Source organism: Chelonia mydas, chromosome 1, assembly GCF_015237465.2.
Source record: "Chelonia mydas isolate rCheMyd1 chromosome 1, rCheMyd1.pri.v2, whole genome shotgun sequence".
NCBI lineage: Eukaryota > Metazoa > Chordata > Testudines > Cheloniidae > Chelonia > Chelonia mydas.
In genome coordinates, this window is record NC_057849.1 from 7,260,488 (window position 1) to 7,285,504 (window position 25,017).

General features: G+C 46.8%; 2 protein-coding genes across 2 annotated transcripts; one reads left to right on the forward strand and one right to left on the reverse strand.

The window, feature by feature from the left end:
- Positions 1-407: 407 nt before the first annotated feature.
- Positions 408-1,342, reverse strand: LOC119565182 (olfactory receptor 51G2-like). The gene is given in 2 exon segments (XM_037889636.2): positions 408-1,156; positions 1,159-1,342. Coding segments are annotated over 2 exon segments (933 nt in total).
- Positions 1,343-17,725: 16,383 nt separating this feature from the next.
- On the forward strand, positions 17,726-18,661 carry LOC119565183 (olfactory receptor 51G2-like). Its single transcript, XM_037889637.1, has one exon. It carries the CDS (start codon positions 17,726-17,728, stop codon positions 18,659-18,661), a length of 936 nt encoding a protein of 311 aa, XP_037745565.1.
- Positions 18,662-25,017: the final 6,356 nt, after the last annotated feature.

Consider the following 25,017-nt stretch of genomic DNA (forward strand, 5'->3'; position numbering starts at 1 on the left):
CGAAGCCCAGCCTCTTGCTCCTCCACTTTCCCCAAGGCTCTGCCTCTGAGCCAGGCCAGAGTCAGGCCATTGTAAGAGCTGCCCTGGGAGCAAAGGTTGCTGTGGGGAGCCCAAGACTCTCCACATTCCCTGACTTGTACATCCTGGGGGATAAAATGTAGAGGGTGTAGGGTACCTCACAGTGGCTCTGGCTCCCTGTGCAACTCTTAGCATGGCCTGATGCTGGCTAAGGGGGCAGAGTCTCGGGTAAAGGGGAATAGGAAAGGTGTGGTCTTCGGAGAAGAGATGGGGCAGAGGAAAGGGCTTCATGGGCAGAGGATCCAGGATGGAATTCGTGGCCATGCCCATCGCTCGTCTTTTTCCTCCCCCATGTCACTAGCACTGGAGCCAGGTGATGTACTGACCCTTCACTTGACAAATGCCCTGATTATCCTCTCACGCAGGTGTTTGCTTTTCACACTGTACACAATTGGGTTCATCTGGCGTGGGACCAGCAGGTAGATGTAGCCCAGGATAATCTGAAGCAAGTGAGTAGAGCTATTTCCAAATCTGTGTATCAAAGACAGGCCAATGTCTGATATGTAGAAGAGCACGACAGCGCAGAGATGGGAGACACAGGTGTTCAGGGCCCTGAGGCACTCTCTGTGGGATGCGATACTCAGCACTGTTTTGAGGATCATCACATAAGAGAGGAAGATGAGGAAGGAGTCCAACCCAACCGTGATGACTTTAACAAACAAGCCATAGATGCTGTTCACTGAAGTGTCTGAACAAGCCGCCTTCATGATGTCCGGGTGCAGGCAGTAGGAATGGGAGAGGACATTGTCTCGACAGTATCGGAACAGTTTCAGGAGAATGGGGAGTGGGAGTATTAGGGCCACCGATCTTACCACAGCCACCAGGCCCATCTTGGCTATTCTCGGAGGAATTAAGATGGAGGCAGATCTCAGTGGGTTACAGATTGTGATGAAGCGGTCAAAGGCCATCAACAAGAGGACAAAGGACTCAATTTTTGAAAGCGAGTGGATGAAAAACATCTGGGCAAAACAGGCCTCGAGGCTGATTCTCCTCGAGTTAAACAAGTATATGCCCAGTATCATCGGTATGGTGGTTATGGATAAGGCAAGGTCTGTGACGACCAGCATGGAAAGAAAATGTACATGGGCTCATGGAGGCTAGGATCTGTTTTTATAATGAACAGAATGACTGAATTTCCTACGATTGAAAGAACATACATGAAGCAGAAGGGGATAGAGATCCAGAGGTGGATGTCTTCCAGCCCAGGTATCCTGGTGAGAAGGAACATTACAGAGTTGAATTTAGTGTCATTGACAACTGACATAATGTACTGGGCAGGTCTGGGGACTTTTGAACTTTTCTTCCTGAAAAGAAATAGAACAGGAGACTAGGTGATAGTTAGCAAGAAATCTTTCTGCTCTCAGTGCAAATCGAGAGATTCTCAGGACTTCAAGGGAAAATCAGCAAAAACATTGTCTTGGATTTATGCCCCCAATAGGAAGGTAGGCACTGCTGGACTGGATCAGACCTACAGTCTGTCTAGCCAAGTCTCCAGTAGGCCTTACAAGATGCTGCAAAGGAAGGTGGAAGAAGCCCTGCAATAGGGAACTAAGAGAAACTCTGATCCCAGGGAAAGTTTCTCCCTGACACCCACTAGTTAGACATATTTTGTCATGTAAATCGGGAAGGTTTAGAGTACTTACGTCTGTAGTATGCAAGGTCTTGGAGAAAATTTTGAAGGAGAAGATAGGTAAGGACATTAAAGTCAATGGTAAATGGGACAAAATACAACATGGTTTTACAAAAGGTAGATCGTGCCAAACCAATCTGATCTCCTTCTTTGAGAAAGTAACACATTTTTTAGACAAAGGAAACACAGTGGATCTAATTTACCTAGATTTCAGTAAGGCGTTTGATACCGTGCCACATAGGGAATTATTAGTTAAATTGGATAAGATGGGGATCAATAGGAAAATTGAAAGTTGGATAAGGAATTGGTAAAAGGGGAGACTACAACGGGTCCTACTGAAAGGTGAACTGTCAGGCTGGAGGGAGGTTACCAGTGGAGTTCCTCAAGGATCGGTTTGGGGACCAAACTTATTTAATCTTTTATTACTGACCTTGGCACAAAAAGTGGGAGTTTGCTAATAAACTTTGCGGATGATAGAAAGCTGGGAGGTTTTGCCAATTTAGAGAAGGACAGGGATATCCTACAGGAGGATCTGGATGACCTTGTAAACTGGAGTAATAGTAATAGGATGAAATTGAATAGTGAGAAGTGTAAGGTCATGCATTTAGGGATTAATAACAAAAATTTTCATTATAAGCTGGAGACGCATCAATTAGAAGTCACGGAGGAGAAGGACCTTGGAGTTTTGGTTGATCAGAGGAGGACTATGAGCCGCCAATGTGATATGGCCGTGAAAAAAGCTCATGTGGTCTTGAGATGCATCAGGAGAGGTATTTTCAGTAGGGATAAGGAGGTTTTAGTACCATTATACAAGGCACGGGTGAGATCTCACCTGGAATACTGTGTGCAGTTCTGGTCTCCCATGTTTAAGAAGGATGAATTCAAACTGGAACAGGTACAGCGAAGGGATACTAGGATGTTCCAAGCAATGGAAAACTTGTCTTATGAAAGGAGACTCAAGGAGCTTGGCTTGTTTTGTCAAACTAAAAGAAGGTTGAGGGGAGATATGATTGCTCTCTATAAATATGTGAGAGGGATAAATACCAGAGAGGGAGACGAATTATTTAAGCTCAGTACCAATGTGGACACAAGAACAAATGGATATAAACTGGCCACCAGGAAGTTTAGACTTGAAATTAGACGAAGGTTTCTAACCATCAGAGCAGTAAAGTTTTGGAAGAGCCTTCCAAAGGAAGCAGTGGGGGCAAAAGATCTATCTGCCTTTAAGATTAAACTCGATGAGTTTATGGAGGAGATGGTATGATGGGATAACATGGTTTTGGTAATTAAATATTCATAGTAAATAGACCCAATGGCCTGTGATGGGATATTTGATGGGGTGAGATCTGAGTTACCCAGGAAAGAATTTTCTGTAGTATCTGGCTGGTGAATCTTGCCCATATGCTCAGGGTTTAGCTGATCGCCATATTTGGGGTCGGGAAGGAATTTTCCTCCAGGGCAGATTGGAAGAGGCCCTGGAGGTTTTTCGCCTTTCTCTGTAGCAAGGGGCACGGGTCACTTGTTGGAGGATTCTCTGCTCCTTGAAGTCTTTAAAGCACAATTTGAGGACTTCAATAGCTCAGACATAGGTGAGAGGTTTTTTGCAGGAGTGGTGGGTGAAATTCTGTGGCCTGCGTTGTGCAGGAGGTCAGATGAGATGATCATAATGGTCCCTTCTGACCTAAATATCTATGAATCTAAGACATTTTTTTTCAAAAATACTCAGTACTGTAATAAATGTTAAATTTTCAGAATGGAAAGGGCTAACTAGTGGTGTTCCCCAAGGGTCAGTCATACGACCAATCCTATTCAACTTCTTCATAAATGATCTGGAGAAAGGGGTAAACAGTGAGGTGGCAAAGTTTGCAGATGATACTAAACTGTTCAAGATAGTTAAGACCAAACCAGACTGTGAAGAACTTCAAAAAGATCTCACAAAACTAAGTGATTGGGCAACAAAACGGCAAATGAAATTTAAGGTGGATAAATGCAAAGTAATGCACATTGGAAAAAAATATCCCCAAGTCCACGCAGTCTGCAGCGGCAGTCAAAAAAAAAGCAAACGGGATGTTAGGAATCATTAAAAAAGGGATAGAGAATAAGATGGAGAATATCTTATTGCCCTTATATAAATCCCTGGTGCACCCACATCTTGCACACAGATGTGGTCCCCTCATCTCAAAAAAGATATACTGGCATTAGAAAAGGTTCAGAAAAGGGCAACTAAAATGATTAGGGGTTTGGAACGGGTCCCATATGAGAAGAGATTAAAGAGGCTAGGCCTTTTCAGCTTGGAAAAGAGGAGACTGTGGAGAAAGTGAAAAAGGAAACGTTATTTACTTGCTCCCATAATATAAGAACAAGGAGCCACCAAATGAAATTAAGGGGCAGCAGGTTTAAAACAAAGAAAAGGACGTTCTTCTTCACTCAGTCAACCTGTGGAACTCCTTGCCTGAGGAGCTTGTGAAGGCTGGGACTATAACAGGGTTTAACATGGATCCATTCATGGAGGTTAAGTCCATTAATGGCGATTAGCCAGGATGGATAAGGAATGGTGTCCCTAGCCTCTGTTTGTCAGAGAGTGGAGATGGATGGCAGGAGAGAGATCACTTGATCGTTACCTGTTTGGTTCACTCCCTCTGGGGCACCTGGCATTGGCCACTGTTGGTAGACAGGATACTGGGCTGGATGGACCTTTGGTCTGACCCAGGAAGGCCATTCCTATGGTCTTATGTAATTGGATTTCCTGATTACCCATTTAAACATCCCATCCCTCCTTGAAGTCTGAGACGTTCTTGACCACATTGATATCTTGTGGCTGCGAGTTCCATAGCCTACTTGAGCACTATGTGATTTTACAATTCTGACCTTCATACAGACACTCTTTCTGGCCATCCACTTCTGAGTTGGCCCATTGTATCATGATGCCCTTAAACACATGGCAAATGCATGGTGAAGACGGTCATTTTATTTATCTGCCCTGCATTGAAGCTATTTATAAACATGTTTCATTGCCTCACACATATACTTTCTATTTTCTCCACTCCTGAGATTTCAAATTATTCCATTCTCTCTTTCCAGCACATGGGATAAATTCTTAGTGCCAGGTTCTTAATCCAATAGTCATGACTTCTACTGGGTTGCTCCAGATTTACATGTGTAAGTTCAGTCAGAAACGGGCTCTGTTAATTTTCCCTTACCATATGCTCCCGGTGATACACTCTGACCCCCAAGAAACCCCCAAGGGAAGCTGAAGTGCTTTGCCTGGCCAATGTTAACTGAAGCCTGAGCATTCGATCTTCCTCACAGGACCTGCATCCTCTCCCCAGGCATGGGTCTGTAGATACTTGGCAAGTTACAAGCTAACACAGGCAGTTACTTCAGCTGGGCGGGAGAGGAATTGGCATCACAAATGCAAACACTACTTTTGCACTAATACCCATTTACACATGAGTAGTTTAGCACACACCTGTCAACCAATTCCTTCCCCTCTGATCTTCTTTCAGACATGATTTCTCAGTTTACAGTGGGACTTAAAATATAGGGTTTGTCATCTGGATTTCTTCAGAATCTGAAAAGATCGCAGTGTCTCAGCCCTCATTAGGCCCTTGTCAGCAAACAGAAGCCGAGTAGTTCCTCTGTCCCTGGGTTAATAGCTGACCGGTTCTCCTCAGGTTCCCTTCTGTCAGTCTGTAGCCTGTATCCAGAGTGGTAACAAGCCTTGGAGTCAGGATAGAAAATATTCATTCCCTGAGCTCTGACTCACTCGTACATCGTAACCCCAGCACCGGTTATTCATCCACGATGAGGGTTTGCAGGAGGTGGATTTCAAAGTCAAATGCATGAGTATTCATGGAAATGGAACTTCATTTCCCACGTGAAAGTAGTCTATTGCTCTCTCTCTCGCTTCCACTTTGACTGTCTCTCTCCTGTATTCATAAACTAAGTGGCATCTGGGAACAGCATTGTGACAGACATGGAGCTGAGCTGCCATAATGAATGTGTATGTTAAACCCAGTGCTTGGGATGTTTGCTGTAGAGCTATATTGGGTTAACATTTGGGATGTTTATGTTATGGCTCTATTGGGTGAAACCAATATGGATCTTCCTAGGTTCATAGCAGGCTGCTGGAAAACAAGCAAGAAGGGAAGCAATAGCTCAGGAAAAGATATAGCTCAGCCACCATCCCAAGGAGGACAAGAGACAACACAGAAGCTAAAAGCTGGAAGAGCCCGTTTCTGAGTTCCAGCCGCATTCCACAGCTTGTTTTTGCCGTTCTGTCAGTCTGTCCAGAGGTGGGGCAGCTGTTGTGAGAATCTCTTCAGACTGACTGGCACAGACACTGCTGGGAAGTCTGAAGGCCCTCAGCCTACCTGGGTCCCCGTCAGAGCAGAAGGGCTTGGGATCAGAGATCTGTAGAGATTGCTGTTTTTTTAAACCCTCTGATTCTCCCATGTTCCACTTTCTTCCTGCTGTTCGGATTCAACAGTATTTTGGTTCTCGAAGGCTTGCTGGTCACTCGTCTCACCACTGGTCACAGACTCCCAGAGGGGAGAACCACAGACACTCGGACCTGCTCGGCAAGCACAGTCGACCCGCAGTGTGTTTTAGCCCAGAGCCTAGTCTGAGGGTGGGAGAATCGTGGGATTCCACTCCATGAGAGGGAAGACTACAAGGCCTGACATCTGGCCCTCAAAGACCAGAGCAGGGACAGAGATATTGGAAGCCCTGTAACTCTGAGGGGTAGGCTATACTTGTTCTTCTTAAAGTTTAAGTTTCAAAGGAAATAGGCGAAGCTTAGTTTCCCTAAGTTTTTAGTTTTTGTTTATTAGGTTTTGATTTTAAGTTTAAGTTAGTCAAGTAAACCCTAAGTTCGCTTCAATAGCTCATAGCATTTATGTCTTCTACGCACTGCATCCCTCACTCAAGAATTGAGAAACCTGAACCGCAAGGCTGTTCCTGTGTCTCTTACCACCAGGTTATCAAGGAAGGGTGGGAGTATATTAACCAAAGCTTTGTTTCATTTAATACCATATTATCATATGTATCATCTGAATAGCAGTAATGCAATTGTAACTTTGAAACTCTGAATATTTTACCATTTACTTATATTATTGATTTTAAGAAAAAGTCTTTAAGGCTATATCTGCCTCAGCGTGAGTTTCCCGTCATACCCCGAGGGTCCTTTTTAAATTCTGTGGAGCCTGATTTGGGACAAGAACTTTTATCTTCTGATCAAACAGATTGGCAAGCCTAAAATCCATACTATTAATATTCATAATCAATTAGTATTAATACTATTAATCAAATTCAATTCAATTACACTACATTAAAATCGATGAATTATATTAATATTATTTGTGCACCCTAAATCAGGCTACAACTGAGATGATTTGGGAACTAGTCACTGGTATTGCGTGGGGTTTCTTCTCACTCAGCCCCTGGCAGAATCGTCCCAGAGCACACGGCACCTCTGGAAATGGGACCCCTTGAAAAATCCTGACTCGGGGCATCGGGGTTTGAACACTTTGAAGTTGCTTTCAATGTGAGACGTCTGTGTTGCTTGAACAGTCCACCATGAACAATGGGCAGGTGTGGGGGAGGGGTTCCCAAGCTACCTAGCGCTGTCTGCCCTCCAGCCCCCTCACTGAGTGACCCCGACAGCCCCGCTGAGTCCTCTGCCGCTGCACAGAACATCTGCCAATGGAAACAGCTTCCAGCCTTTCCCCTCCACTTCATGTTTTAAAGACAGTGAAACCTGCCAACGTACCCAGTCCCTGCTCGGCGTGGAGCTGCTGACTCCAGAGGTCTTCACCCAATAGGACACGGAGTCATCGGAGAGGTAGCACGGGCAGCAGGCAGTCTCTGTTCAGACGGGGAGGCAGGTGTCTTTATGAAGCATGGCGGCACAGTCCCCTGGGGCCACTTGGCCATCAGGGAACCTCAGCTGCTTGGTTTCATGCGCATCAGCTTTAACCCCGTCATGGCCAATGGCAAACTGCAGGAGGCCAAATCACAGGGGATTTGTGGTGATGCTACCCAACTGGACTGCAGTGCCAGCCCTGCTGCGGGCTCTGCTCCTGGACTCCGGGCTTGTCATCACATTTATCCCTGAGTGCTGAGTACTCAGCACTGGTGAGGCCACACCTGGAGTATTGCCTCCAGTTTTGGTTCCCCTACTACAGAAGGGATGTGGACAAATTGAAGAGTGTCCAGAGGAGGGAAATGAAAATGATTAGGGGGCTGGGGCACATGACTTATGAGGAGAGGCTGAGGGAACTGGGGCTATTTAGTCTGCAGAAGAGAAGAGTGAGGGGGCATTTGATAGCAGCCTTCAACTACCTGAAGGGGGGTTCCAAAGAGGATGGAGTTCGGCTGTTCTCAGTGGTGGCAGCTGACAGGACAAGGAGCAATGGTCTCAAGTTGCAGTGGGGGAGGTCTAGGTTGGATATTAGTAAACACTATTTCACTCGGAGGGAGGTGAAGCACTGGCATGGGTTACCTAGAGAGGTGGTGGAATCTCCATCCTTGGAGGTTTTTAAGGCCTGGCTTGACAAAGCCCTGGCTGGCATGATTTAGTTGCTGTTGGTCCTGCTTTGAGCAGGGGATTGTCTAGACAACCTCCTGAGTCTCTTCCAACCCTAATATTCTATGATTCTGTGATAATTCTCGTAGATTGGTGAGGCATGATTTCCTTTTACAAAAAACATGTTTACTCTTCCTCCCCAAATTATATTCATCAAAATGTCTGACAATTTTGTTCTTTACTACAGTTTCAACCAGTTTGCCCACTTCTGAAATTAGTCTTACCAGCCTGTAATTGCTTAGATCACCCCTGCAGCCCTTTTTAAGAAATGCCATCAAAATTAGCTACCCTCCAGTCTTTTGGTACAGAAGCTAAGTGATAGGTTCCAAACCATAGTTAGTAGTTCTGCAATTTCACATCTGAGTGTGTGGTAGGGTGCCCATTGGTCCCGTTTTGGCTTGTACAGTCCTTTAGTTAAGTCCTGTCATAGCTGACCTGACATTTTTTTCCAAAAGAGGCTTTTCTCCCACATGCTCTTGCTGACTTCGTAAGTGCTAACAGGACAAACGTCTGTTCCTGTCAAAACGGTGGGGAACAGAGGAATGTTCGTTGGAGATGAATGGAGACACCAGGTCCCCGCATGGGGTAGGCAGAGCTGGAGGCAGGGTTCTAGCCACAGGGGACAAGACAGGGTTCCAGCCACAGGAGACAGCCTTGCACAGGAGGGGACGGGGGTGGCCTCTGGCGAGCAGCTGGGTGTCTGCTGTTTTCTCCTTAGGAAATATGGTCACCCTAAAGGACTGCCCAATGTGGGAGTGCTGCCACCCAGGGGTGTGTCCTATAGCACAAGGGAGAGAGGCTGATGCTGGGCTGGAAAACAGACACCGTAAATAACTGAGATTCAATCTGAAATGTTCCCCTTTCACCCATTTATTCAGGAGGAGTTTTCATAGGAAACGGATCATTTTTCTATGAAAAAGCTCAGCTGCCATGATGCTGCCCAGCTGCAGCTGCCTGGAACCCCAAGAGAAATTGGAGGCTTTTCATCTGCCTGGTCCTTATAACGTCAATGAAGGTTGCACTGACGGAGTCTATGGCTGCACTCTGGGTATGGAAATGTCAGAACCTCCTAACCAGTCTATGGCTGGGGTACTGTGCCCCTCAGCTACTCTCCCCAGCCCTCCCATCTCTGTGCAGCCCCCTCCACCCTGTACAACCCCCTTCAGCTGATCCTGCGGGCAGTGGCTGCTCTGACAGGCACTGGTAGCGCAGGGAGAAGGGAAGGAAAGCCCGCCACAGACCAATCCGAGGGAAATTTCCCTCTACGGAGCCTTGTGGAATCTCCCTTCCATGGCCTGCACCCTGGGTTTGTAATGCAGGAAAGGGGGCTCCCGGGGAGAAATCAGGTCCCATATTATTATTCTATTTTAGTTTATTTCAGCACCATCACACCTCTGGCAGCATCATCAGTACCACTTAGCCACCCATTAGGTAGCCATGTGACTAATCAGAACCATATGAAGAGTGATGACCAGGAGTGGATTAACCATGAAAAAAACCTTGTGGTGACATGGGTCCCCCAACAACAGGAGGGGCTCACAAAATGCAGGAGAAATCACATCTGACAACCTGTCCCCGAGTCCTGGTTGGAGGCGTAGCAGGGCTCAGGCAGGCAGCTTGCTTGCATGTTGTGACTGGTGGCCCCATGCCACACCCAGTAGCAGCCGCCTGCTGGCATGTCTCTGTGCACTCCTGGAGTGGGGTGGGAGGTGTGACGGTGTCCCGCCAAGGCTTTATGGAAATATGCTTATAAATATATATGACATAACTTGAATATATTCTATGCTACGTATGCCGTGTAATATATCTACATAAAGATTATGATCTACTGAATCTATTAATCCTATTTGTATGCATGTCTCATTTCTGTATTCGAAGTTATAAATATTGGCCATGTACTGGCTTGATTTCTAAATAACCTTAGTAGAGCATTTGGTCAGTCCCTGGAGAAAGGAATTCACAAAGTTAAGTGCCCAATCAAGAAGCACTTAAGGAACAATGCATCTTGGAAGGCTCCAGTCCACATGAGAAGTCTCCTGGAGATATTCAAGATGCCATGTGGGCAATGGCTGCTGCCTGTAAAAACTGAGAGTCATGCATGGACATGTGACTGGCCCAGGTGACTCCAGAACTCCATCTTGGAGCTGGACTCTGCATAGGCGAGAGGAGGGGGTCTCCACCCACAAGAGAAAGTCTAGTTAAGCCCGTGGGAGACTCCTCCATTTTGTTTTCAGCTGGCTAAGGACATAGCATCTCCACCCCCAAGGATACCTGAATGCAACTGGAACAAAGGACAGTAACTACAGGGGCTGTGAGAGCTTCCTGGACCCAGACTAGATGGAGGCTGGTCTGTAAAAGAGAGCTTACGGGAACTGCTGAGGTTTTTGTCTGTATTCTGTTTGATTCGACACAGACTTGCCAATTTTATTTTATTTTGCTTGGTAATTCACTCTGTTCTGTCTGTTACTACTTGGAACCACTTAAATCCTACTTTCTATATTTAATAAAATCACTTTTTACTTACTAATTAACCCAGAGTATGTATTAATACCTGGGGGGGGCTGGGCAAACAGTTGTACATATCTGTTTATCACTGTTTAAGAGGGCGAACAATCTATGAGTTTACCCTGTATTAGCTTTATACAGGGTAAAGTGGATTTCTTTAGGGTTTGGTCCCCATTGGGACTTGGGCATCTGAGTGTTAAAGGCAGGAACATGTCTTAAATTGCTTTCAGTTAAGCCTACAGCTGTTAGGGGATGTAATTCAAGCCTCGGTCTGGGTTTGCAGCTGGCTAGGAGGTTTGGCTCAAACCAGGCAGGGCACTGAAGTCCTCAGCTGTCAGGGCAGGAAAGCAGGAGCAGAAGTCGTCTTGGCACATCAGGTGGCAGCTCTCAGGCGGTTTCTGTGATCCAGCCTGTCACAGGAGGCATTTCTATGTGCTCCCCCTGCCCCGCAGACCCACTCTCCCGCTCTCCTCCAGGGGCACACAGAGATGTTCCAGCAGCCGCACAGCAGGCCGGGGTGTAACGATGTTGTCTCTGCCGGAACTCAGCTGAGAGTGTCAATTCAGGACAAATTGCTTCGAGCAGGGCAGTCACAGCCCAAAGCTGGGGGTCCTTTACATCTAAGGCACGCCAAACCAGCAAACAGAGAGGACTTTGGTTTTACCCCACTGCCTAACCAGAAGTCACACAAGCAATTCCCTTAGACACTCCAGTTTCCCAGTATCATCACCAGTGCCACTCGTTATGGGGGTGAATGGTTATGAAAACCAATGCCCCAGTAAAAGAAAAAAGGTTCCCCCGATCCCAAAGGAACAAGCCCCAGACCCAGGTCAATATACAAGTCAGATCTTACCCACAAATCACGCTGTTGCCAATTCTTTAGAATCTAAAACCTAAAGGTTTATTCATAAAAAGAAAGAAATTCATAGATTAGAGCTAAAACTGGTAAAATGGAATCAATTACATACAGTTCTTGGTTCAGCCATTGCAGCAGTGATGGAATAAATTGCAGGTTCAAATCAAGTCTCTGGAGTCCATCCACAGCTGGGATGGGTCATTCAGTCCTTTGTTCAGAGCTTCAGTTTGTAGCACAGTTCCTCCAGAGGCAAGAAGCAGGATTGAAGACAAAATGGAGGAATTTCCAGGGCCTTTTATATTCTCTGCCATGTGGAAGGACATCCCTTTGTTCTTACTGTGGAAATCACAGCGGCAAGATGGAGTTTGGAGTCACATGTCCACGCATGACTCAGTTCTTTGCAGGCCAATGCCATTGTTTACATGATCGTTTGAACGTTCCCAGCAAAACTCAGGTGTGCTTTGGAGTCCCTTAAACTCCATTGTGAGTTAAGTGTTTCTTGATTGGGCACTTAATCTGCAGAGTCCCTTCTCAAGAAGCTGCCAAATGCTTCACTTATGCTACACATTGAGATACAAGTACGTAGCCAATATTCATAACTTCAACTACAAAATGATACACACATACAGATAGCATAATCCTAACCAGCAAATCATAACCTTTCCATAGACCCCTCATATGACAACCTTTGTACAATATTTGCTGCAAATATATAACAGTGGTTGCAACAATGATCTATACGGTCACAGTTTATGTCAATAATATCACACAGGGCGAAGGTAGCTCCCTCGCCACTCTGCCTCTTTCCATCCATCCCACTCCCAGAAGTGGCGGGCATGTCCCTATAGCCCCTGGGGGCGGGGGGGTGTCACTGTGTGCTGCCCTCACCCCGAGCGCAAACTTCACAGCTCCTATTGGCCTGGAACATCTGCCAGTGGGAGCTACTGAGGTGGTGCCTGCGGCCAACCGCCCCGGCCTAGAAGCTGCTGCCAGAGGGGTGTGAATGCCAGTCACTTTGGGAGCCGCGCCACCCTAGGTAAGTGCCACCCCCCTGACCCCTGCTGCACCGCGAGGCCCTGGCCCAGCCCAGAACCCACACCCGTCACCCAAACTTCCTCCCAGAGCCCGTCCCCCCACCCCATTCCACACCACAACCCCGTTCCCCAGCCCAGAGCCTGCACCACTACCGCACCCAAACTTCTTCAGAGCCCACACTCCTCACCCACTCCTGCACCCCAAGCCCCTGCCCCAGCCCAGATCCTGCACCCAAACATCCTCCCAGAACCCGACCCCCGACACCCCCTCCCATACCCCAACCCCCTGCCCCAGGCCAGAGCCTGCACCCTGCACCCAAACGACCTCCCAGAACCTGACCGCTCGCACCCCTCCCACACCCCAAATCCCTGCCTTAGCCCAGAGCCTGCACTCCAACCCCCTGCCCCAGCCCAGAACCCACACCCGTCACCCAAACTTCCTCCCAGAACCTGACCCCCCACACCTCCTCCCATACCCCAACCCCCTGCCCAAGGCCAGAACCTGCACTACGCATTGAAACGTCCTCCCAGAACCTGACCCCTCGCACCCCAACTCCCAGCCCCACGCCAGAGCTTGTACCCCAACCCTCTGTCCCAGCCCAGAAACCACACCCAAACTTCCTCACACAACCTGACCCCGCACACCCCGTCCCATATCTCAACGCCCTGCCCCAGGCCAAAGCCTGACGCCGCACCCAAACATCCTCCCGGAGCCCAACCCCCACACCTCTTCCCACACCGCAACCCCCTGCCTCAGGCCTGAACCTGCACCCTGCACCCACACCCCCTCCCACAACCCAACCCCCTGCGCCAATCAAGGTACCTCACTTTATTTTCATTTACTTCCTATTACTTATAATAGAGGAGGAGGAGGAGGAGGAAGAAAAACAGAATGAAAAAAGGGGGGCAGATAAGAGAGAATGTTCTTTTCTTGGCTGGGTCGCAAAAAGCGGGGAGGGGACCCCAAAATAAAGCGACACATGGGGCCCCACTAACTCTAAATCCCCCACTGGTAACGACAAGCCCGGATTCCAGGAATAGAGCCTGTGGCAGGGCTGGAGCTGCCGTCCAGTTGGGCAGCATCACCGGGCGTCCCCTGTGAATTGGCCTCCGGCAGTTTGCCATTGCTCACGACAGAGGTTAAAGCTGGTGCGTACAAAGCCAGGCAGCTGACATTCCCTGATGGCCAACAGACCCCCGAGGGACTGTGCCGGCACGCTTCATAAAGACAGTTGCCTCCCTATCTGAACAGAGACTGCCTGCTGCTGATGCAACCGCTCCGATGACTCCTTGTCCTTTAGGGTGAAGACCTCTGGTGTCAGCGGCTCCCTTCGAGCAGGAATTGGGTACGTTGGCAGGTTTCACTGTCTTTAAAATGTGAAGTGGAGGGGAAAGGCTGGAAGCTGTTTCCATTGGCAGATGTTCTGTGCAGTGGCAGAGGACACAGCTGGGCTGTCGGGGTGACTCAGTGAGGGGTTTGGAAGACAGGCAGCACTAGGCAGCTTGGGAACCGTGCTCCACGGTGGGCTGTTCAAGCGACACACAAATCTGACATTCAAAGTGAGCTCAGACTATGCCCTGCATCAGGATTTCTCAAGGGGTCCTATTTCTAGAGGTGCCGTGTGCTCTGGGCCCGATCCTGCCTGGGGCTGAGTGAGAGGAGATCACACCGATTATCAGTGACTAGTTCCCAAATCACCTCAGGTTTATTTACTCCTGGAATTTTATTCAGCAAATGCATTTTGAAAGGTTTTATTGTCTGGCTCAGTTGTGAATGCAGGAATTCAGAGCTGCAGATTCTCCGCGTACAGGCTGCAGACTGACAGAACAGAACCTGAGGAGACCCAGTCAGCTATTAACCCAGGGACAGGGGAGCTACTAGACTTTTGTTTGCTGACAAGCGACTGAATGAGGGTTGAGACACTACGATCTTTTCAGATTCTGAAGAAATCCAGCTGACAGATGCCCCATTTTAAATCCCACTGTATCCTGAGAAATCATAGAATATTAGGGTTGGAAGAGACCTCAGGAGGTCATCTAGTCCAGTCCCTACTCAAAGCAGGACCAATCCCCAACTAAATCATCCCAGCCAAGGCTTTGTCAAGCCAGGCCTTAAAAACCTCAAAAGGAAGGAGATTCCACCACCTCCCTAGATAACCCATGCCAGTGCTTCACCACCCTCCTCGTGAAACATTGTATGTATGAAAGTACAGATGTGTAAATGTTATGCCAAAACTTCTCATTGTAATACAAATATTACAAATCAAACTTTCTTGATATGCCTGTATATTGAAAGCCAGCAGTAGAGTTGTTGGAATCTCTACAGGAAAGAGTAGTGGAAACTTTACTGCTTAATGGCTTTTGCTTTAGAAAGTATTTCGGAAATACTCCACATACTGGTTGTAATGGGTTTCTGCTATGAACTCTTTGTTCAGTGAACAGTTGTATGATACTGTCTCCTGGTAACTGACCAGAAGCTGTTTCTAACACTTACATTCAGGGTCATGTACACAATCCCTCTGCAAATCTCTGTTTCAGTAGTAGAGAGCTGAGGTGCAGGACAGAGGAGTGTTATAGGGGTTGTATGAAATTTACAAATATCACCTCTACATGAGCATGGCAGAAGTAACTTGGACACTCGACTGGATATTATCGGAATCCTAGTGTTTGCACACGTCACCCACGTCTGACGCCAACCCCTCCCTCATCCAGCTGAAGTAACTGTCCATGTTAGCTTATAACTTGCCAGATAACTACAATTCCTTGCATGGGGAGAGGATGCAGGTCCTATGAGGATGAAGAGAAGGCCGTAGGACGATCCACATCTCTGGATTCAGGCAACACTATTCAGGCAAAGCACTTCAGCTTCTCTTGGAGGGATTCTTGGGGCTCAGATTGTATCACCGGGAGAATTTGGTAAGGGAAAGTTCATAGTTCCCAGTTCTGATCAAATTTACACATTTAAATCGAGAGTGATACAGTTGAAGTCACTATTATTGAATTAAGATCCTGGCCCTACAAATTTATCCCATATACCTTAAGAGACAGTGGCATAATTTGGACTCTCAGGAGGTGAAAAAATTATATATAATGTAACCCTGCTGCCAGTCAGAGTTGGCAGCAACAAGGGCCGGGTTCAATATCGAGGGGTTCCATTCCAATAACACAATGCAAAACCAACTCAAGCCCCCACCCAGTGACCTGGGACAAATATATACCACCCCCACTGGGCACCTCCATGAGGCAATACTTCCCCTCTCGCAAGCTGAGTGAGTGTAGCAAAGAGCCTTTTAATAACAGAGGGAAATAATATGGCATTATTTTGGGGAAACACCACCAACAGGATTCATAACACAACCCATGAGCAAAAAACCCACCCCTAGCAAATTGGGGCGTGTCCTTTCCCTTTGGTTCTTGAGTCCAGCAACCCAAAATCACCCAAAGTCCCAAAAGTCCAAGAACCCAAAAGTCTCTGTCCCTGGTCAGGGCAGCCCCAGAGTTTGAAAGTTTATCTGCAGAGTTTTACCTCCCAACCTGGGTGGAGACATGGGTGGGAGGGGGGTTAAGGGGCACCTTAAGTAGTCCAAAGCTAATTGCCCCACCTTTCCATGGGGGTCCACTCTGCCAGCCGCCCCCATGAGCTGCTCCAGGCATCCAACAAACTGCTCTGCTCCACCAGCCGCTCTGCTCTGCCAGCCATCCCACAAACTGCTTTGCAATATATCTTCAGGCTCCCCCACTACTTAACATGACCCTCAGTTATTTCAGCTCTCAATAAGTTTAGCTCTTTTGTGATTATACCTTGTAGTAGAGGAGCCTCAGTACTCCTGCACCATTAACCCAAAGTGAATTTAGCTCAGCAGCCTGTAACAAGACTGCAAATAGAATCAAAATTAACTCTAACTGTCCACAGTGAACAGAGAAGGAAACACAAGTAGCATGTAACACCCTCACCAGAAGACCCATACCACCAAGTATTAATATCTGTCCTCATCCTCTCTCCAGTCACTGGGTTTTGAAACACATGACCCTTGCCTAGCGAGTGCTGCTTAGTTGATGGTGAGTCCCTCCATCATAACAAAAGGCCAAGTACAGCTCCACTGTCCTTGATTCACATAATCAGGATAATAACAGTTTATTCCTGCCCCAATAACAGAGAAACTGGGGCTCTTAGAGCAGCCAAAGTGACCACTAGGCAGGGTGGGTGTGCCTATGCAAATGAGATCAGCCACTGAAGTTCTTTTCCGCAACCCACCATGACTCGCCACCAGATGTCAGGGTAGAGCTCATCCTGACTCTGCTTACATATATATATGTGTGTGTATATATATATATATATATATATATAAAGAGGCAATGAAACACGTTTATGAATAGCTTCAATGCAGGGCAGATAAATACAATGACCATTTTCACCATGCACTTGCCATGTGTTTCCACACATGTCATGATACAATGGGCCATACTCAGAAGTTAAGAGCCAGAAAGAGTGTCTCTGCGAAGGTCACAATTGTAAAATAACAGCGTTCAAGTAGGCTGCGGAACTCAAAGCCACAAGATATCAGTGGGGCCAAGAGCTTAGAACCTTTCAAAGAGTGACTGGGTGTGTATATGGGTAACCAGAAAATACAATTCCAGTATTGAGGATTGTTTTAAAAAGTCTAGGAAGGGCCCATAACCTTCCTGATTTATACCATAAAATATTTCTTACTAGTGGGTGTCGAGGGAAACTTTTCCTGGGAGCAGGTCGTCTCATAGCTGCCTATTATAGGGCTTCTTCCACCTTCCACTGAAGCATCGAGAACTTGTCACTGGATACTGAGCTAGATGGACTGCAGGTCCAGTCTGGCAGTGCCTATCTTCTAATCCATGGTGTAAATCCAAGACTATGTTTTTGCTGATCTTCCTTGAGATCCTAGGAGTCTCTAGGATTGCACAGAGAACAGAATGATGTCTCATTAAACATCACCTTGTCACCTGTTCTTTTTCCTTTCAGGAAGGAAAGTCCAAAACTCTTGGGACCTGCCATGTACATTATGTCACCTGTCAATGACACCAAACTCAAATCTGCAATGTTCCTTCTCACTGGCATAACTGGGCAGGAAGACCTCCATCTCTGGATCTCTATCCCCTTCTGCTTCATTTATGTTTTTTCAGTATTGGGAAATTCAACCATTCTGTTCATTATAAAAACAGATCCAAGTCTCCATGAGCCCATGTACATTTTCCTTTCCATGTTGGCCGTCACAGATCTTGGCTTATTGATATCCACCATACCGACAATACTGGGTATGTACTTGTTTAACTCTAGGGAGATCAGCCTCCATGCCTGTTTTGCCCAGCTGTTCTTCATCCACTCATTTGCAATCATTGAATCCTCCATACTCTTGTTGATGGCGTTTGACCGCTTTGTCGCAATCTCTAACCCACTGAGATATACTTCCATCTTAACCCTGCCGAGAATATTCAAGATGGGACTGGTATGTGTGCTAAGAGGGGTGGCCGGATCATTCCCATTCCCCTTTCTCCTAAAACGGTTCCAATACTGGCAAGCCAATGTCCTCTCCCATTCCTACTGCCTGCACCAGGATGTCATGAAGCTGGCTTGTTCGGATATCACAGTCAACTACATCTATGGCTTGTTTCTTACAGCCTCCACGGTGGGGTTTGATTTACTGCCCATCTTCCTCTCTTATGTGATGATCCTCAAAACGGTGCTGAGTGTTGCATCCCACACGGAGTGCCTCAGGGCCCTGAACACCTGCGTCTCCCACCTCTGTGCCGTCCTGCTCTTCTACACACCGGATATCGGCTTGGCTTTGATACACAGATTGGGAAAGGACTCTTCTCCCTTACTACAGATTGTCCTGGGGTACATCTACCTGCTCGTCCCGCCCCTGATGAACCCAATCGTGTACAGTGTGAAAAGTAAACACCTTCGTGGGAGGATAATCAGAGTGTTCGTCAAGTGAAAGGTCAATGCTGGCTCCTGTGCTGCTGACCTGGGAGATGAAAAACATGGGCCACCTATTCCTTGCTGGACCCTTACATCTGAGACGACATGAGCTACTGATCTCCAGTCTGTAAAGAGAGGTTCAGACAGTGTTTAAGGTCTGGAGCAATGGGAGAGGGGCTGGTGAGGAAGGACAGCTCACTGGGGGATGGAAACCAAGACAGTCAGCAGCATTTACAAAGGGCTTGTCTACACTACCAAGTTTTGTCAATGAAACTTATGTCGACACGAAAAAATCGACAAAAGCAAAGTCGCCAAAGCGAGTCTACATTTGCTCCCTCTGTCAACAGATTGTGTCCACATTCGAGGCACCATTGTCAACAGCGTGAGCAATGCACTGTGAGTATGTATCCCACAATGCCTGGTGACACCATTCTGATGTTGCACCCTATAATGCTTTCTGGAAATATGCTCATGAATGTAAATATGACATAAATGGAATATGTTTGATTCTACCTATGCCATGTAACATAGCCCTGTAAAGGTTCTGATCTACTGAATATATTCATCCTATTTGTATGCATGTGTTATTATTGTGTTTGAAGTTATGAACAGTGGCTGTGTACTTGTTTGATTTTAAGTAGCCTTCGTAAGGCATTTGGTCAGCTTCTTAAGAAAGGAATTTGCAAGTTGAGTGCACAATCAAGAAACACTCAATTGACAATGGAACCTTGGAAGACTCCAATCCACATAAGAAGTCTACTTGTGATGTTCAAGGTAGCATGTGAAGAATGGCTGCCACCTGTAAAGTTTTGAGTCATGCAGGGACATGTGACATGCCCATGTGACTCCGAAACTGCAGCTTGTAGCTGGATTCTGCATAGGAGAGAGAAGGGGTTTCCACCCACAAGAGAAAATCTATTTAAGCCTGTGGGAGACCCCTCCATTTTATCGTCAGCTCCTCAAGAGATAGCCTTTCCACCCCCAAAGGATACCTGAAAGAAACTGGAACAAAGAATAATAACCACAGGGGTGTGAGTGATTGCTGGACCCAGACTAGAAGGAGACTAGTCTGTCAAAGAAACTTACTGGAACATCTCTGAGGGTGAGATTTCATTTTTAATCATTTTCTTACTGTACTAGGTTTCAACTTCCGTGCTTTATTTTATTTTGCTTGGTAATTCACTTTGTTCTGTCTGTTATTACTTGGAACCACTTAAATCCTACTTTTTGTACTTCATAAAATCACTGTTAACTTATTAATTAATGCAGAGTTTGTATTAATACCTGTGGTGGATATTAATTCAGCCGACTGTCAGGTCCCTACTGGTGCCATTTGCCACTCTGCTGTGACCTCTGCAGGTCAGTCACTTATGGATTGCTGCCTCATATTTTTAGCTTTTAAGAGGTTAGTCACAAACGCTGTCCCCCCACAAGTGATTTCATCTCTCATTTGAGTACTTAAAAGAAAAGGAGGTTCTTAATGGAGCCTATTCAGCTCTATCTTTGAATAATGGGAAGGAACAAGTTAAACCAGACTGGGGACCCTATGTTAAACCTGTCCCCATCCCTCTCACAGGACTCTGGCATTTGAGTCCCTGGCTTAGAGAGGTCCTTTCAGCTGAGCGTAACCCCCTCATTTGGGAGACATTAAGCACAGTTTCTCTCCCCTTTGTTCATACAATAAAGACAATAACATTGACAACATTTCACTACCCCTGCATTCAGTACTGCAGTGATTTGTAATCTAAGACCAACCAAAGTTGATCACTTTGAGCAGTACTGCTCTATCTATCTATCGCCTTTTATGATGAGATTACTAGTTCTGTGGATGAAGGGAAAGCAGTGGATGTATTGTTTCTTGACTTTAGCAAAGCTTTTGACACGGTCTCCCACAGTATTCTTGTCAGCAAGTTAAGGAAGTATGGGCTAGATGAATGCACTACAAGGTGGGTAGAAAGCTGGCTAGATTGTCGGGCTCAACGGGTAGTGATCAATGGCTCCATGTCTAGTTGGCAGCCGGTGTCAAGTGGAGTGCCCCAGGGGTCGGTCCTGGGGCCGGTTTTGTTCAATATCTTCATAAATGATCTGGAGGATGGTGTGGATTGCACTCTCAGCAAATTTGCGGATGATACTAAACTGGGAGGAGTGGTAGATACGCTGGAGGGGAGGGATAGGATACAGAAGGACCTAGACAAATTGGAGGATTGGGCCAAAAGAAATCTGATGAGGTTCAATAAGGATAAGTGCAGGGTCCTGCACTTAGGACGGAAGAATCCAATGCACCGCTACAGACTAGGGACCGAATGGCTAGGCAGCAGTTCTGCGGAAAAGGACCTAGGGGTGACAGTGGACGAGAAGCTGGATATGAGTCAGCAGTGTGCCCTTGTTGCCAAGAAGGCCAATAGCATTTTGGGATGTATAAGTAGGGGCATAGCGAGCAGATCGAGGGACGTGATCGTCCCCCTCTATTCGACACTGGTGAGGCCTCATCTGGAGTATTGTGTCCAGTTTTGGGCCCCACACTTCAAGAAGGATGTGGATAAATTGGAGAGAGTCCAGCAAAGGGCAACAAAAATTATTAGGGGTCTAGAGCACATGACTTATGAGGAGAGGCTGAGGGAACTGGGATTGTTTAGTCTGCAGAAGAGAAGAATGAGGGGGGATTTGATAGCTGCTTTCAGCTACCTGAAAGGGGGTTCCAAAGAGGATGGCTCTAGACTGTTCTCAATGGTAGCAGATGACAGAACGAGGAGTAATGGTCTCAAGTTGCAATGGGGGAGGTTTAGATTGGATACTAGGAAAAACTTTTTCACTAAGAGGGTGGTGAAACACTGGAATGCGTTACCTAGGGAGGTGGTAGAATCTCCTTCCTTGGAGGTTTTTAAGGTCAGGCTTGACAAAGCCCTGGCTGGGATGATTTAACTGGGACTTGGTCCTGCTTCGAGCAGGGGGTTGGACTAGATGACATTCTGGGGTCCCTTCCAACCCTGATATTCTATGATTCTATGATTCTATGATCTGCTGGATATCTAGGCAAACCAAGAGTGTTCATGTAAATACCGTTTGAAGACTCTCCCATTCCCAGCTAGCTGTCAGGGGAGAACTCATTCAGACCCTGCTTACAAAGGCTTATGCACCGAACAGTATGTTGGGGTCACATGTCATAAAAGGGGACTGGGCTCATGGACCCAGGAGGTCCCTTAGAGGCCTATGTCCCTATGGGCCACATTCACCCATTTTGGGTCACACTGGGAGCTCATGTGGAGTTGCTTGCCCACTATGACCCCCCTGCTCCATGCCCTGGCCAATGGATTTGTCCCTCAGTAGATTCAGGAGACAGCATAACTTAGCATTATCATCTGGAAAACGAATTGTTCTTGGGTTCCTGTTTAGTGATGTCACAGGAGTTTAATTCCCTGAGTTTCTGGTAATCTCAGCATGCTGAGCTGCCAGCTGCCCCCTCCCCAGCCACTAGCCCCAGAGAGGAAGGATGGTTCAGGGTTGAAGTGCTGGCCTGGGAGTCAGAGGAACTGGCTTCAGTTCCAGGCTCTTCCACAGACTTCTTCTGCGACCTTGGGCAACTCACTTAGTCCCTATGGGCTGCAGCCACAGGTGTTTTGGTACTGCTCAATGTGAAGGTGTACAGTAGGAACAAGAGATGCAGGCCATCCTTACTAGATGGAGGACCCAATGCTGGGAAGCAGTGACTCTGAAAAAGACTTGGGGTCTGAAGTGGGGTGGCTTCCCTATTCCAATAAGCAGGGGTTAAAAGCAGCCAAGCTAGGCTGATTGGGGAAGCAGCCACAGCTCAATTAGGGCCCAGCTGGCCCTGATAAGAGGGCTGTGGGCCAGAAGCTGGAGGAATCTCACTCTAGCCCTGGAGTGGGAAGGGCTAGCTGCCTGGGAGCAAGGTAACTGAAGAGGAGCAGTGCTGGGGAATGGCAAAGGGAGCTGAGGAGCTCCAGCCTCATAAACCCTCAGGCTGCAGTCCTTGTTGATGGCCTACAAAAGGTACTGGGGCTGCACAGGGGCAGCCCGGGGATAGGTAAAGGCAGCAGGTCCTAACCTCTTGCCAATGGTGAGTGGCCATTACACACTGCAGTCTGCCCCAGTGAGCAGGGGCTAGATGATGACTGGCAGTAGTCACTGAGGCAAGGTGGGCATAGAGGTATAACCATGCTGGTTCTGGTGGGACCCAACTGAGAGTGCCAATTCAGGATAAATTGCTTCAAGCAGGGCAGTTACAGCCCAATGCTGGAGTTTTCCACCTCTAAGGCAAACCAAACCAGCCAGACAGAGAGGACTTTGGTTTGGTTTGCTAGCGGAGGGCAACAAAAATGATTAGGGGACTGGAACACATGACTTCTGAGGAGAGGCTGAGGGAACTGGGGATGTTTAGTCTACGGAAGAGAAGAATGAGGGGGGATTTGATAGCTGCTTTCAACGACCTGAAAGGGGGTTCCAAAGAGGATGGCTTTCTAGACTGTTCTCTGTGGTAGCAGATGACAGAACAAGGAGTAATGGTCTCAAGTTGCAGCGGGGGAGATTTTGGTTGGATATAAGGAAAAACTTTTTCACTAGGAGGGTGGTGAAACACTGGAATGCGTTACCTAGGGAGGTGGTGGAATCTTCTTCCTTCGAAGTTTTTAAGGTCAGGCTTGACAAAGCTGTGGCTGGGATGATTTAATTGGGGATCGGTCCTGCTTTGAGCAGGGGGTTGGACTAGATACCTCCTGAGGTCCCTTCCGACCCTGATATTCTATGATTCTATTCTATGATTTACCCCACTGCCTATCCATAAGTCACACAAGCAATTCCCTTGGACACTCCAGTTTCCAGTATCACCACCAGTGCCACTCGTTAAGGGGATAAATGGTTATGGAAACCAATACCCCAATAAAAGAAAAAAAGTTCTCTCTATCCCAAAAGGACCAAGCCCCAGACCCAGGTCAAATAATAACTTAGATCTTACCCCAAATACACACTTATAGTCAATTCTTTTATTAACTAAACTAAAATTTATTGAAAAAGAAAAGAGAGAGTGTTGGTTAAAAGATCAATATACATACAGACTTGAGTTCAATTCTTGAGGTTCAGCTATATAGCAGAGCTGAGCTTGCAGTTGCCAAAAGTTCTTTTAGAAATAGTCCATAGGTTAGAGTCCAGTGTCCATATTCACGGTGACTCCAGTCAGTGACGGGGAATCTCAATCCTTATGGCTTAAGGTTTCCCCCTCTTGAAACCCAAAGCAGATCTGAGGTGAAGAAGGATCGTGTCCCAAGGTTTTTGTACCTTTCCTGCAGCCATTTGGCCTGAGAAAACAATAGGCTTAACTTTCCTTCTTCCAAACGTCCTGGCAATTAACACAGGATAAATTATCCATTAAACAGTTCAGACACAGGTTATCACAACCTTCAAAGAGACATAGACAATAATACTATTTCACTCAAGTATCTTCCTAAATGTTAATATTCCTTTTTTTGATCTTTGAATCAAAACTATAGCAATAGACAAGACTTGTTTGCTTACATCACAAGATCTGAGCAAACATCTACTCTTCTATCTCTAACAATACAGGCTGCATTTCAAAGCTCTATTCATTTACAGATCTTTCTAACCAGTCGTTAAAGTTCGGCCATAGGTGAGGTCAGTCTGAGAGTTAATTAACTCTTTCTGGCCCTGTCACCTTTCAATGAGATATATTACACTCATAACGTCACAAGAAGGCTGAGGGTTCCCCTGGAAGGGGAGACCCAGAACATGGGGGTACTGCTGGGGCAGAACCCCAAGATAAAGGGGCACTGGGGTCCAGGAGGGACACGGGGCCTGAGGCAGGCGAGCCACCAGCCTGCAGAGGGCTCTCCAGGCTCTAATTGAGCTAATTCCCAGGATGATCAGCAGGAGGCACAGCACTAGTGAGTCTTCGCATCGCTACAGGGTCATAGTGGATAAGCAGCTGAACATTAGCTCCCAATGCAAAACTATGGTTGAAAAAGCTAGTGCAATCAGTGATGTATAACCAGGGGAGTCATGAGTAGGAGCAATGAGTTAATTTCACCTCTATCTTTGGCACTAGTGCAACTACTTCTGGGATATTATGCCCAGTTCTGGTGTCTACAATTCAAGGATGTTGATAAATTAAAGTGGATGCAGAGAAGAGCCACGAGAATGATTAAAGGATTAGAAAACCTGCTTCCCAGTGAGAGACTGAAGGAGTTCAGTCTGTTTAGTTTAACAAAGACAAGGTGAAGGGGTGACTTGATCACAGGCTGTAAGTATCTGCATGAGGAACAGAGGCTTAACCATGGGCTTTTCAATCTAGCAGAGAAAGGAATAACAGGATCCAATGGCAGGAAGTTGAAGCTAGACAAA

Bases quoted from the DNA above. Each gene is read 5' to 3' on its own strand.
- LOC119565183 (XM_037889637.1), top strand. From the start codon at position 17,726: ATGTCACCTGTCAATGACACCAAACTCAAATCTGCAATGTTCCTTCTC.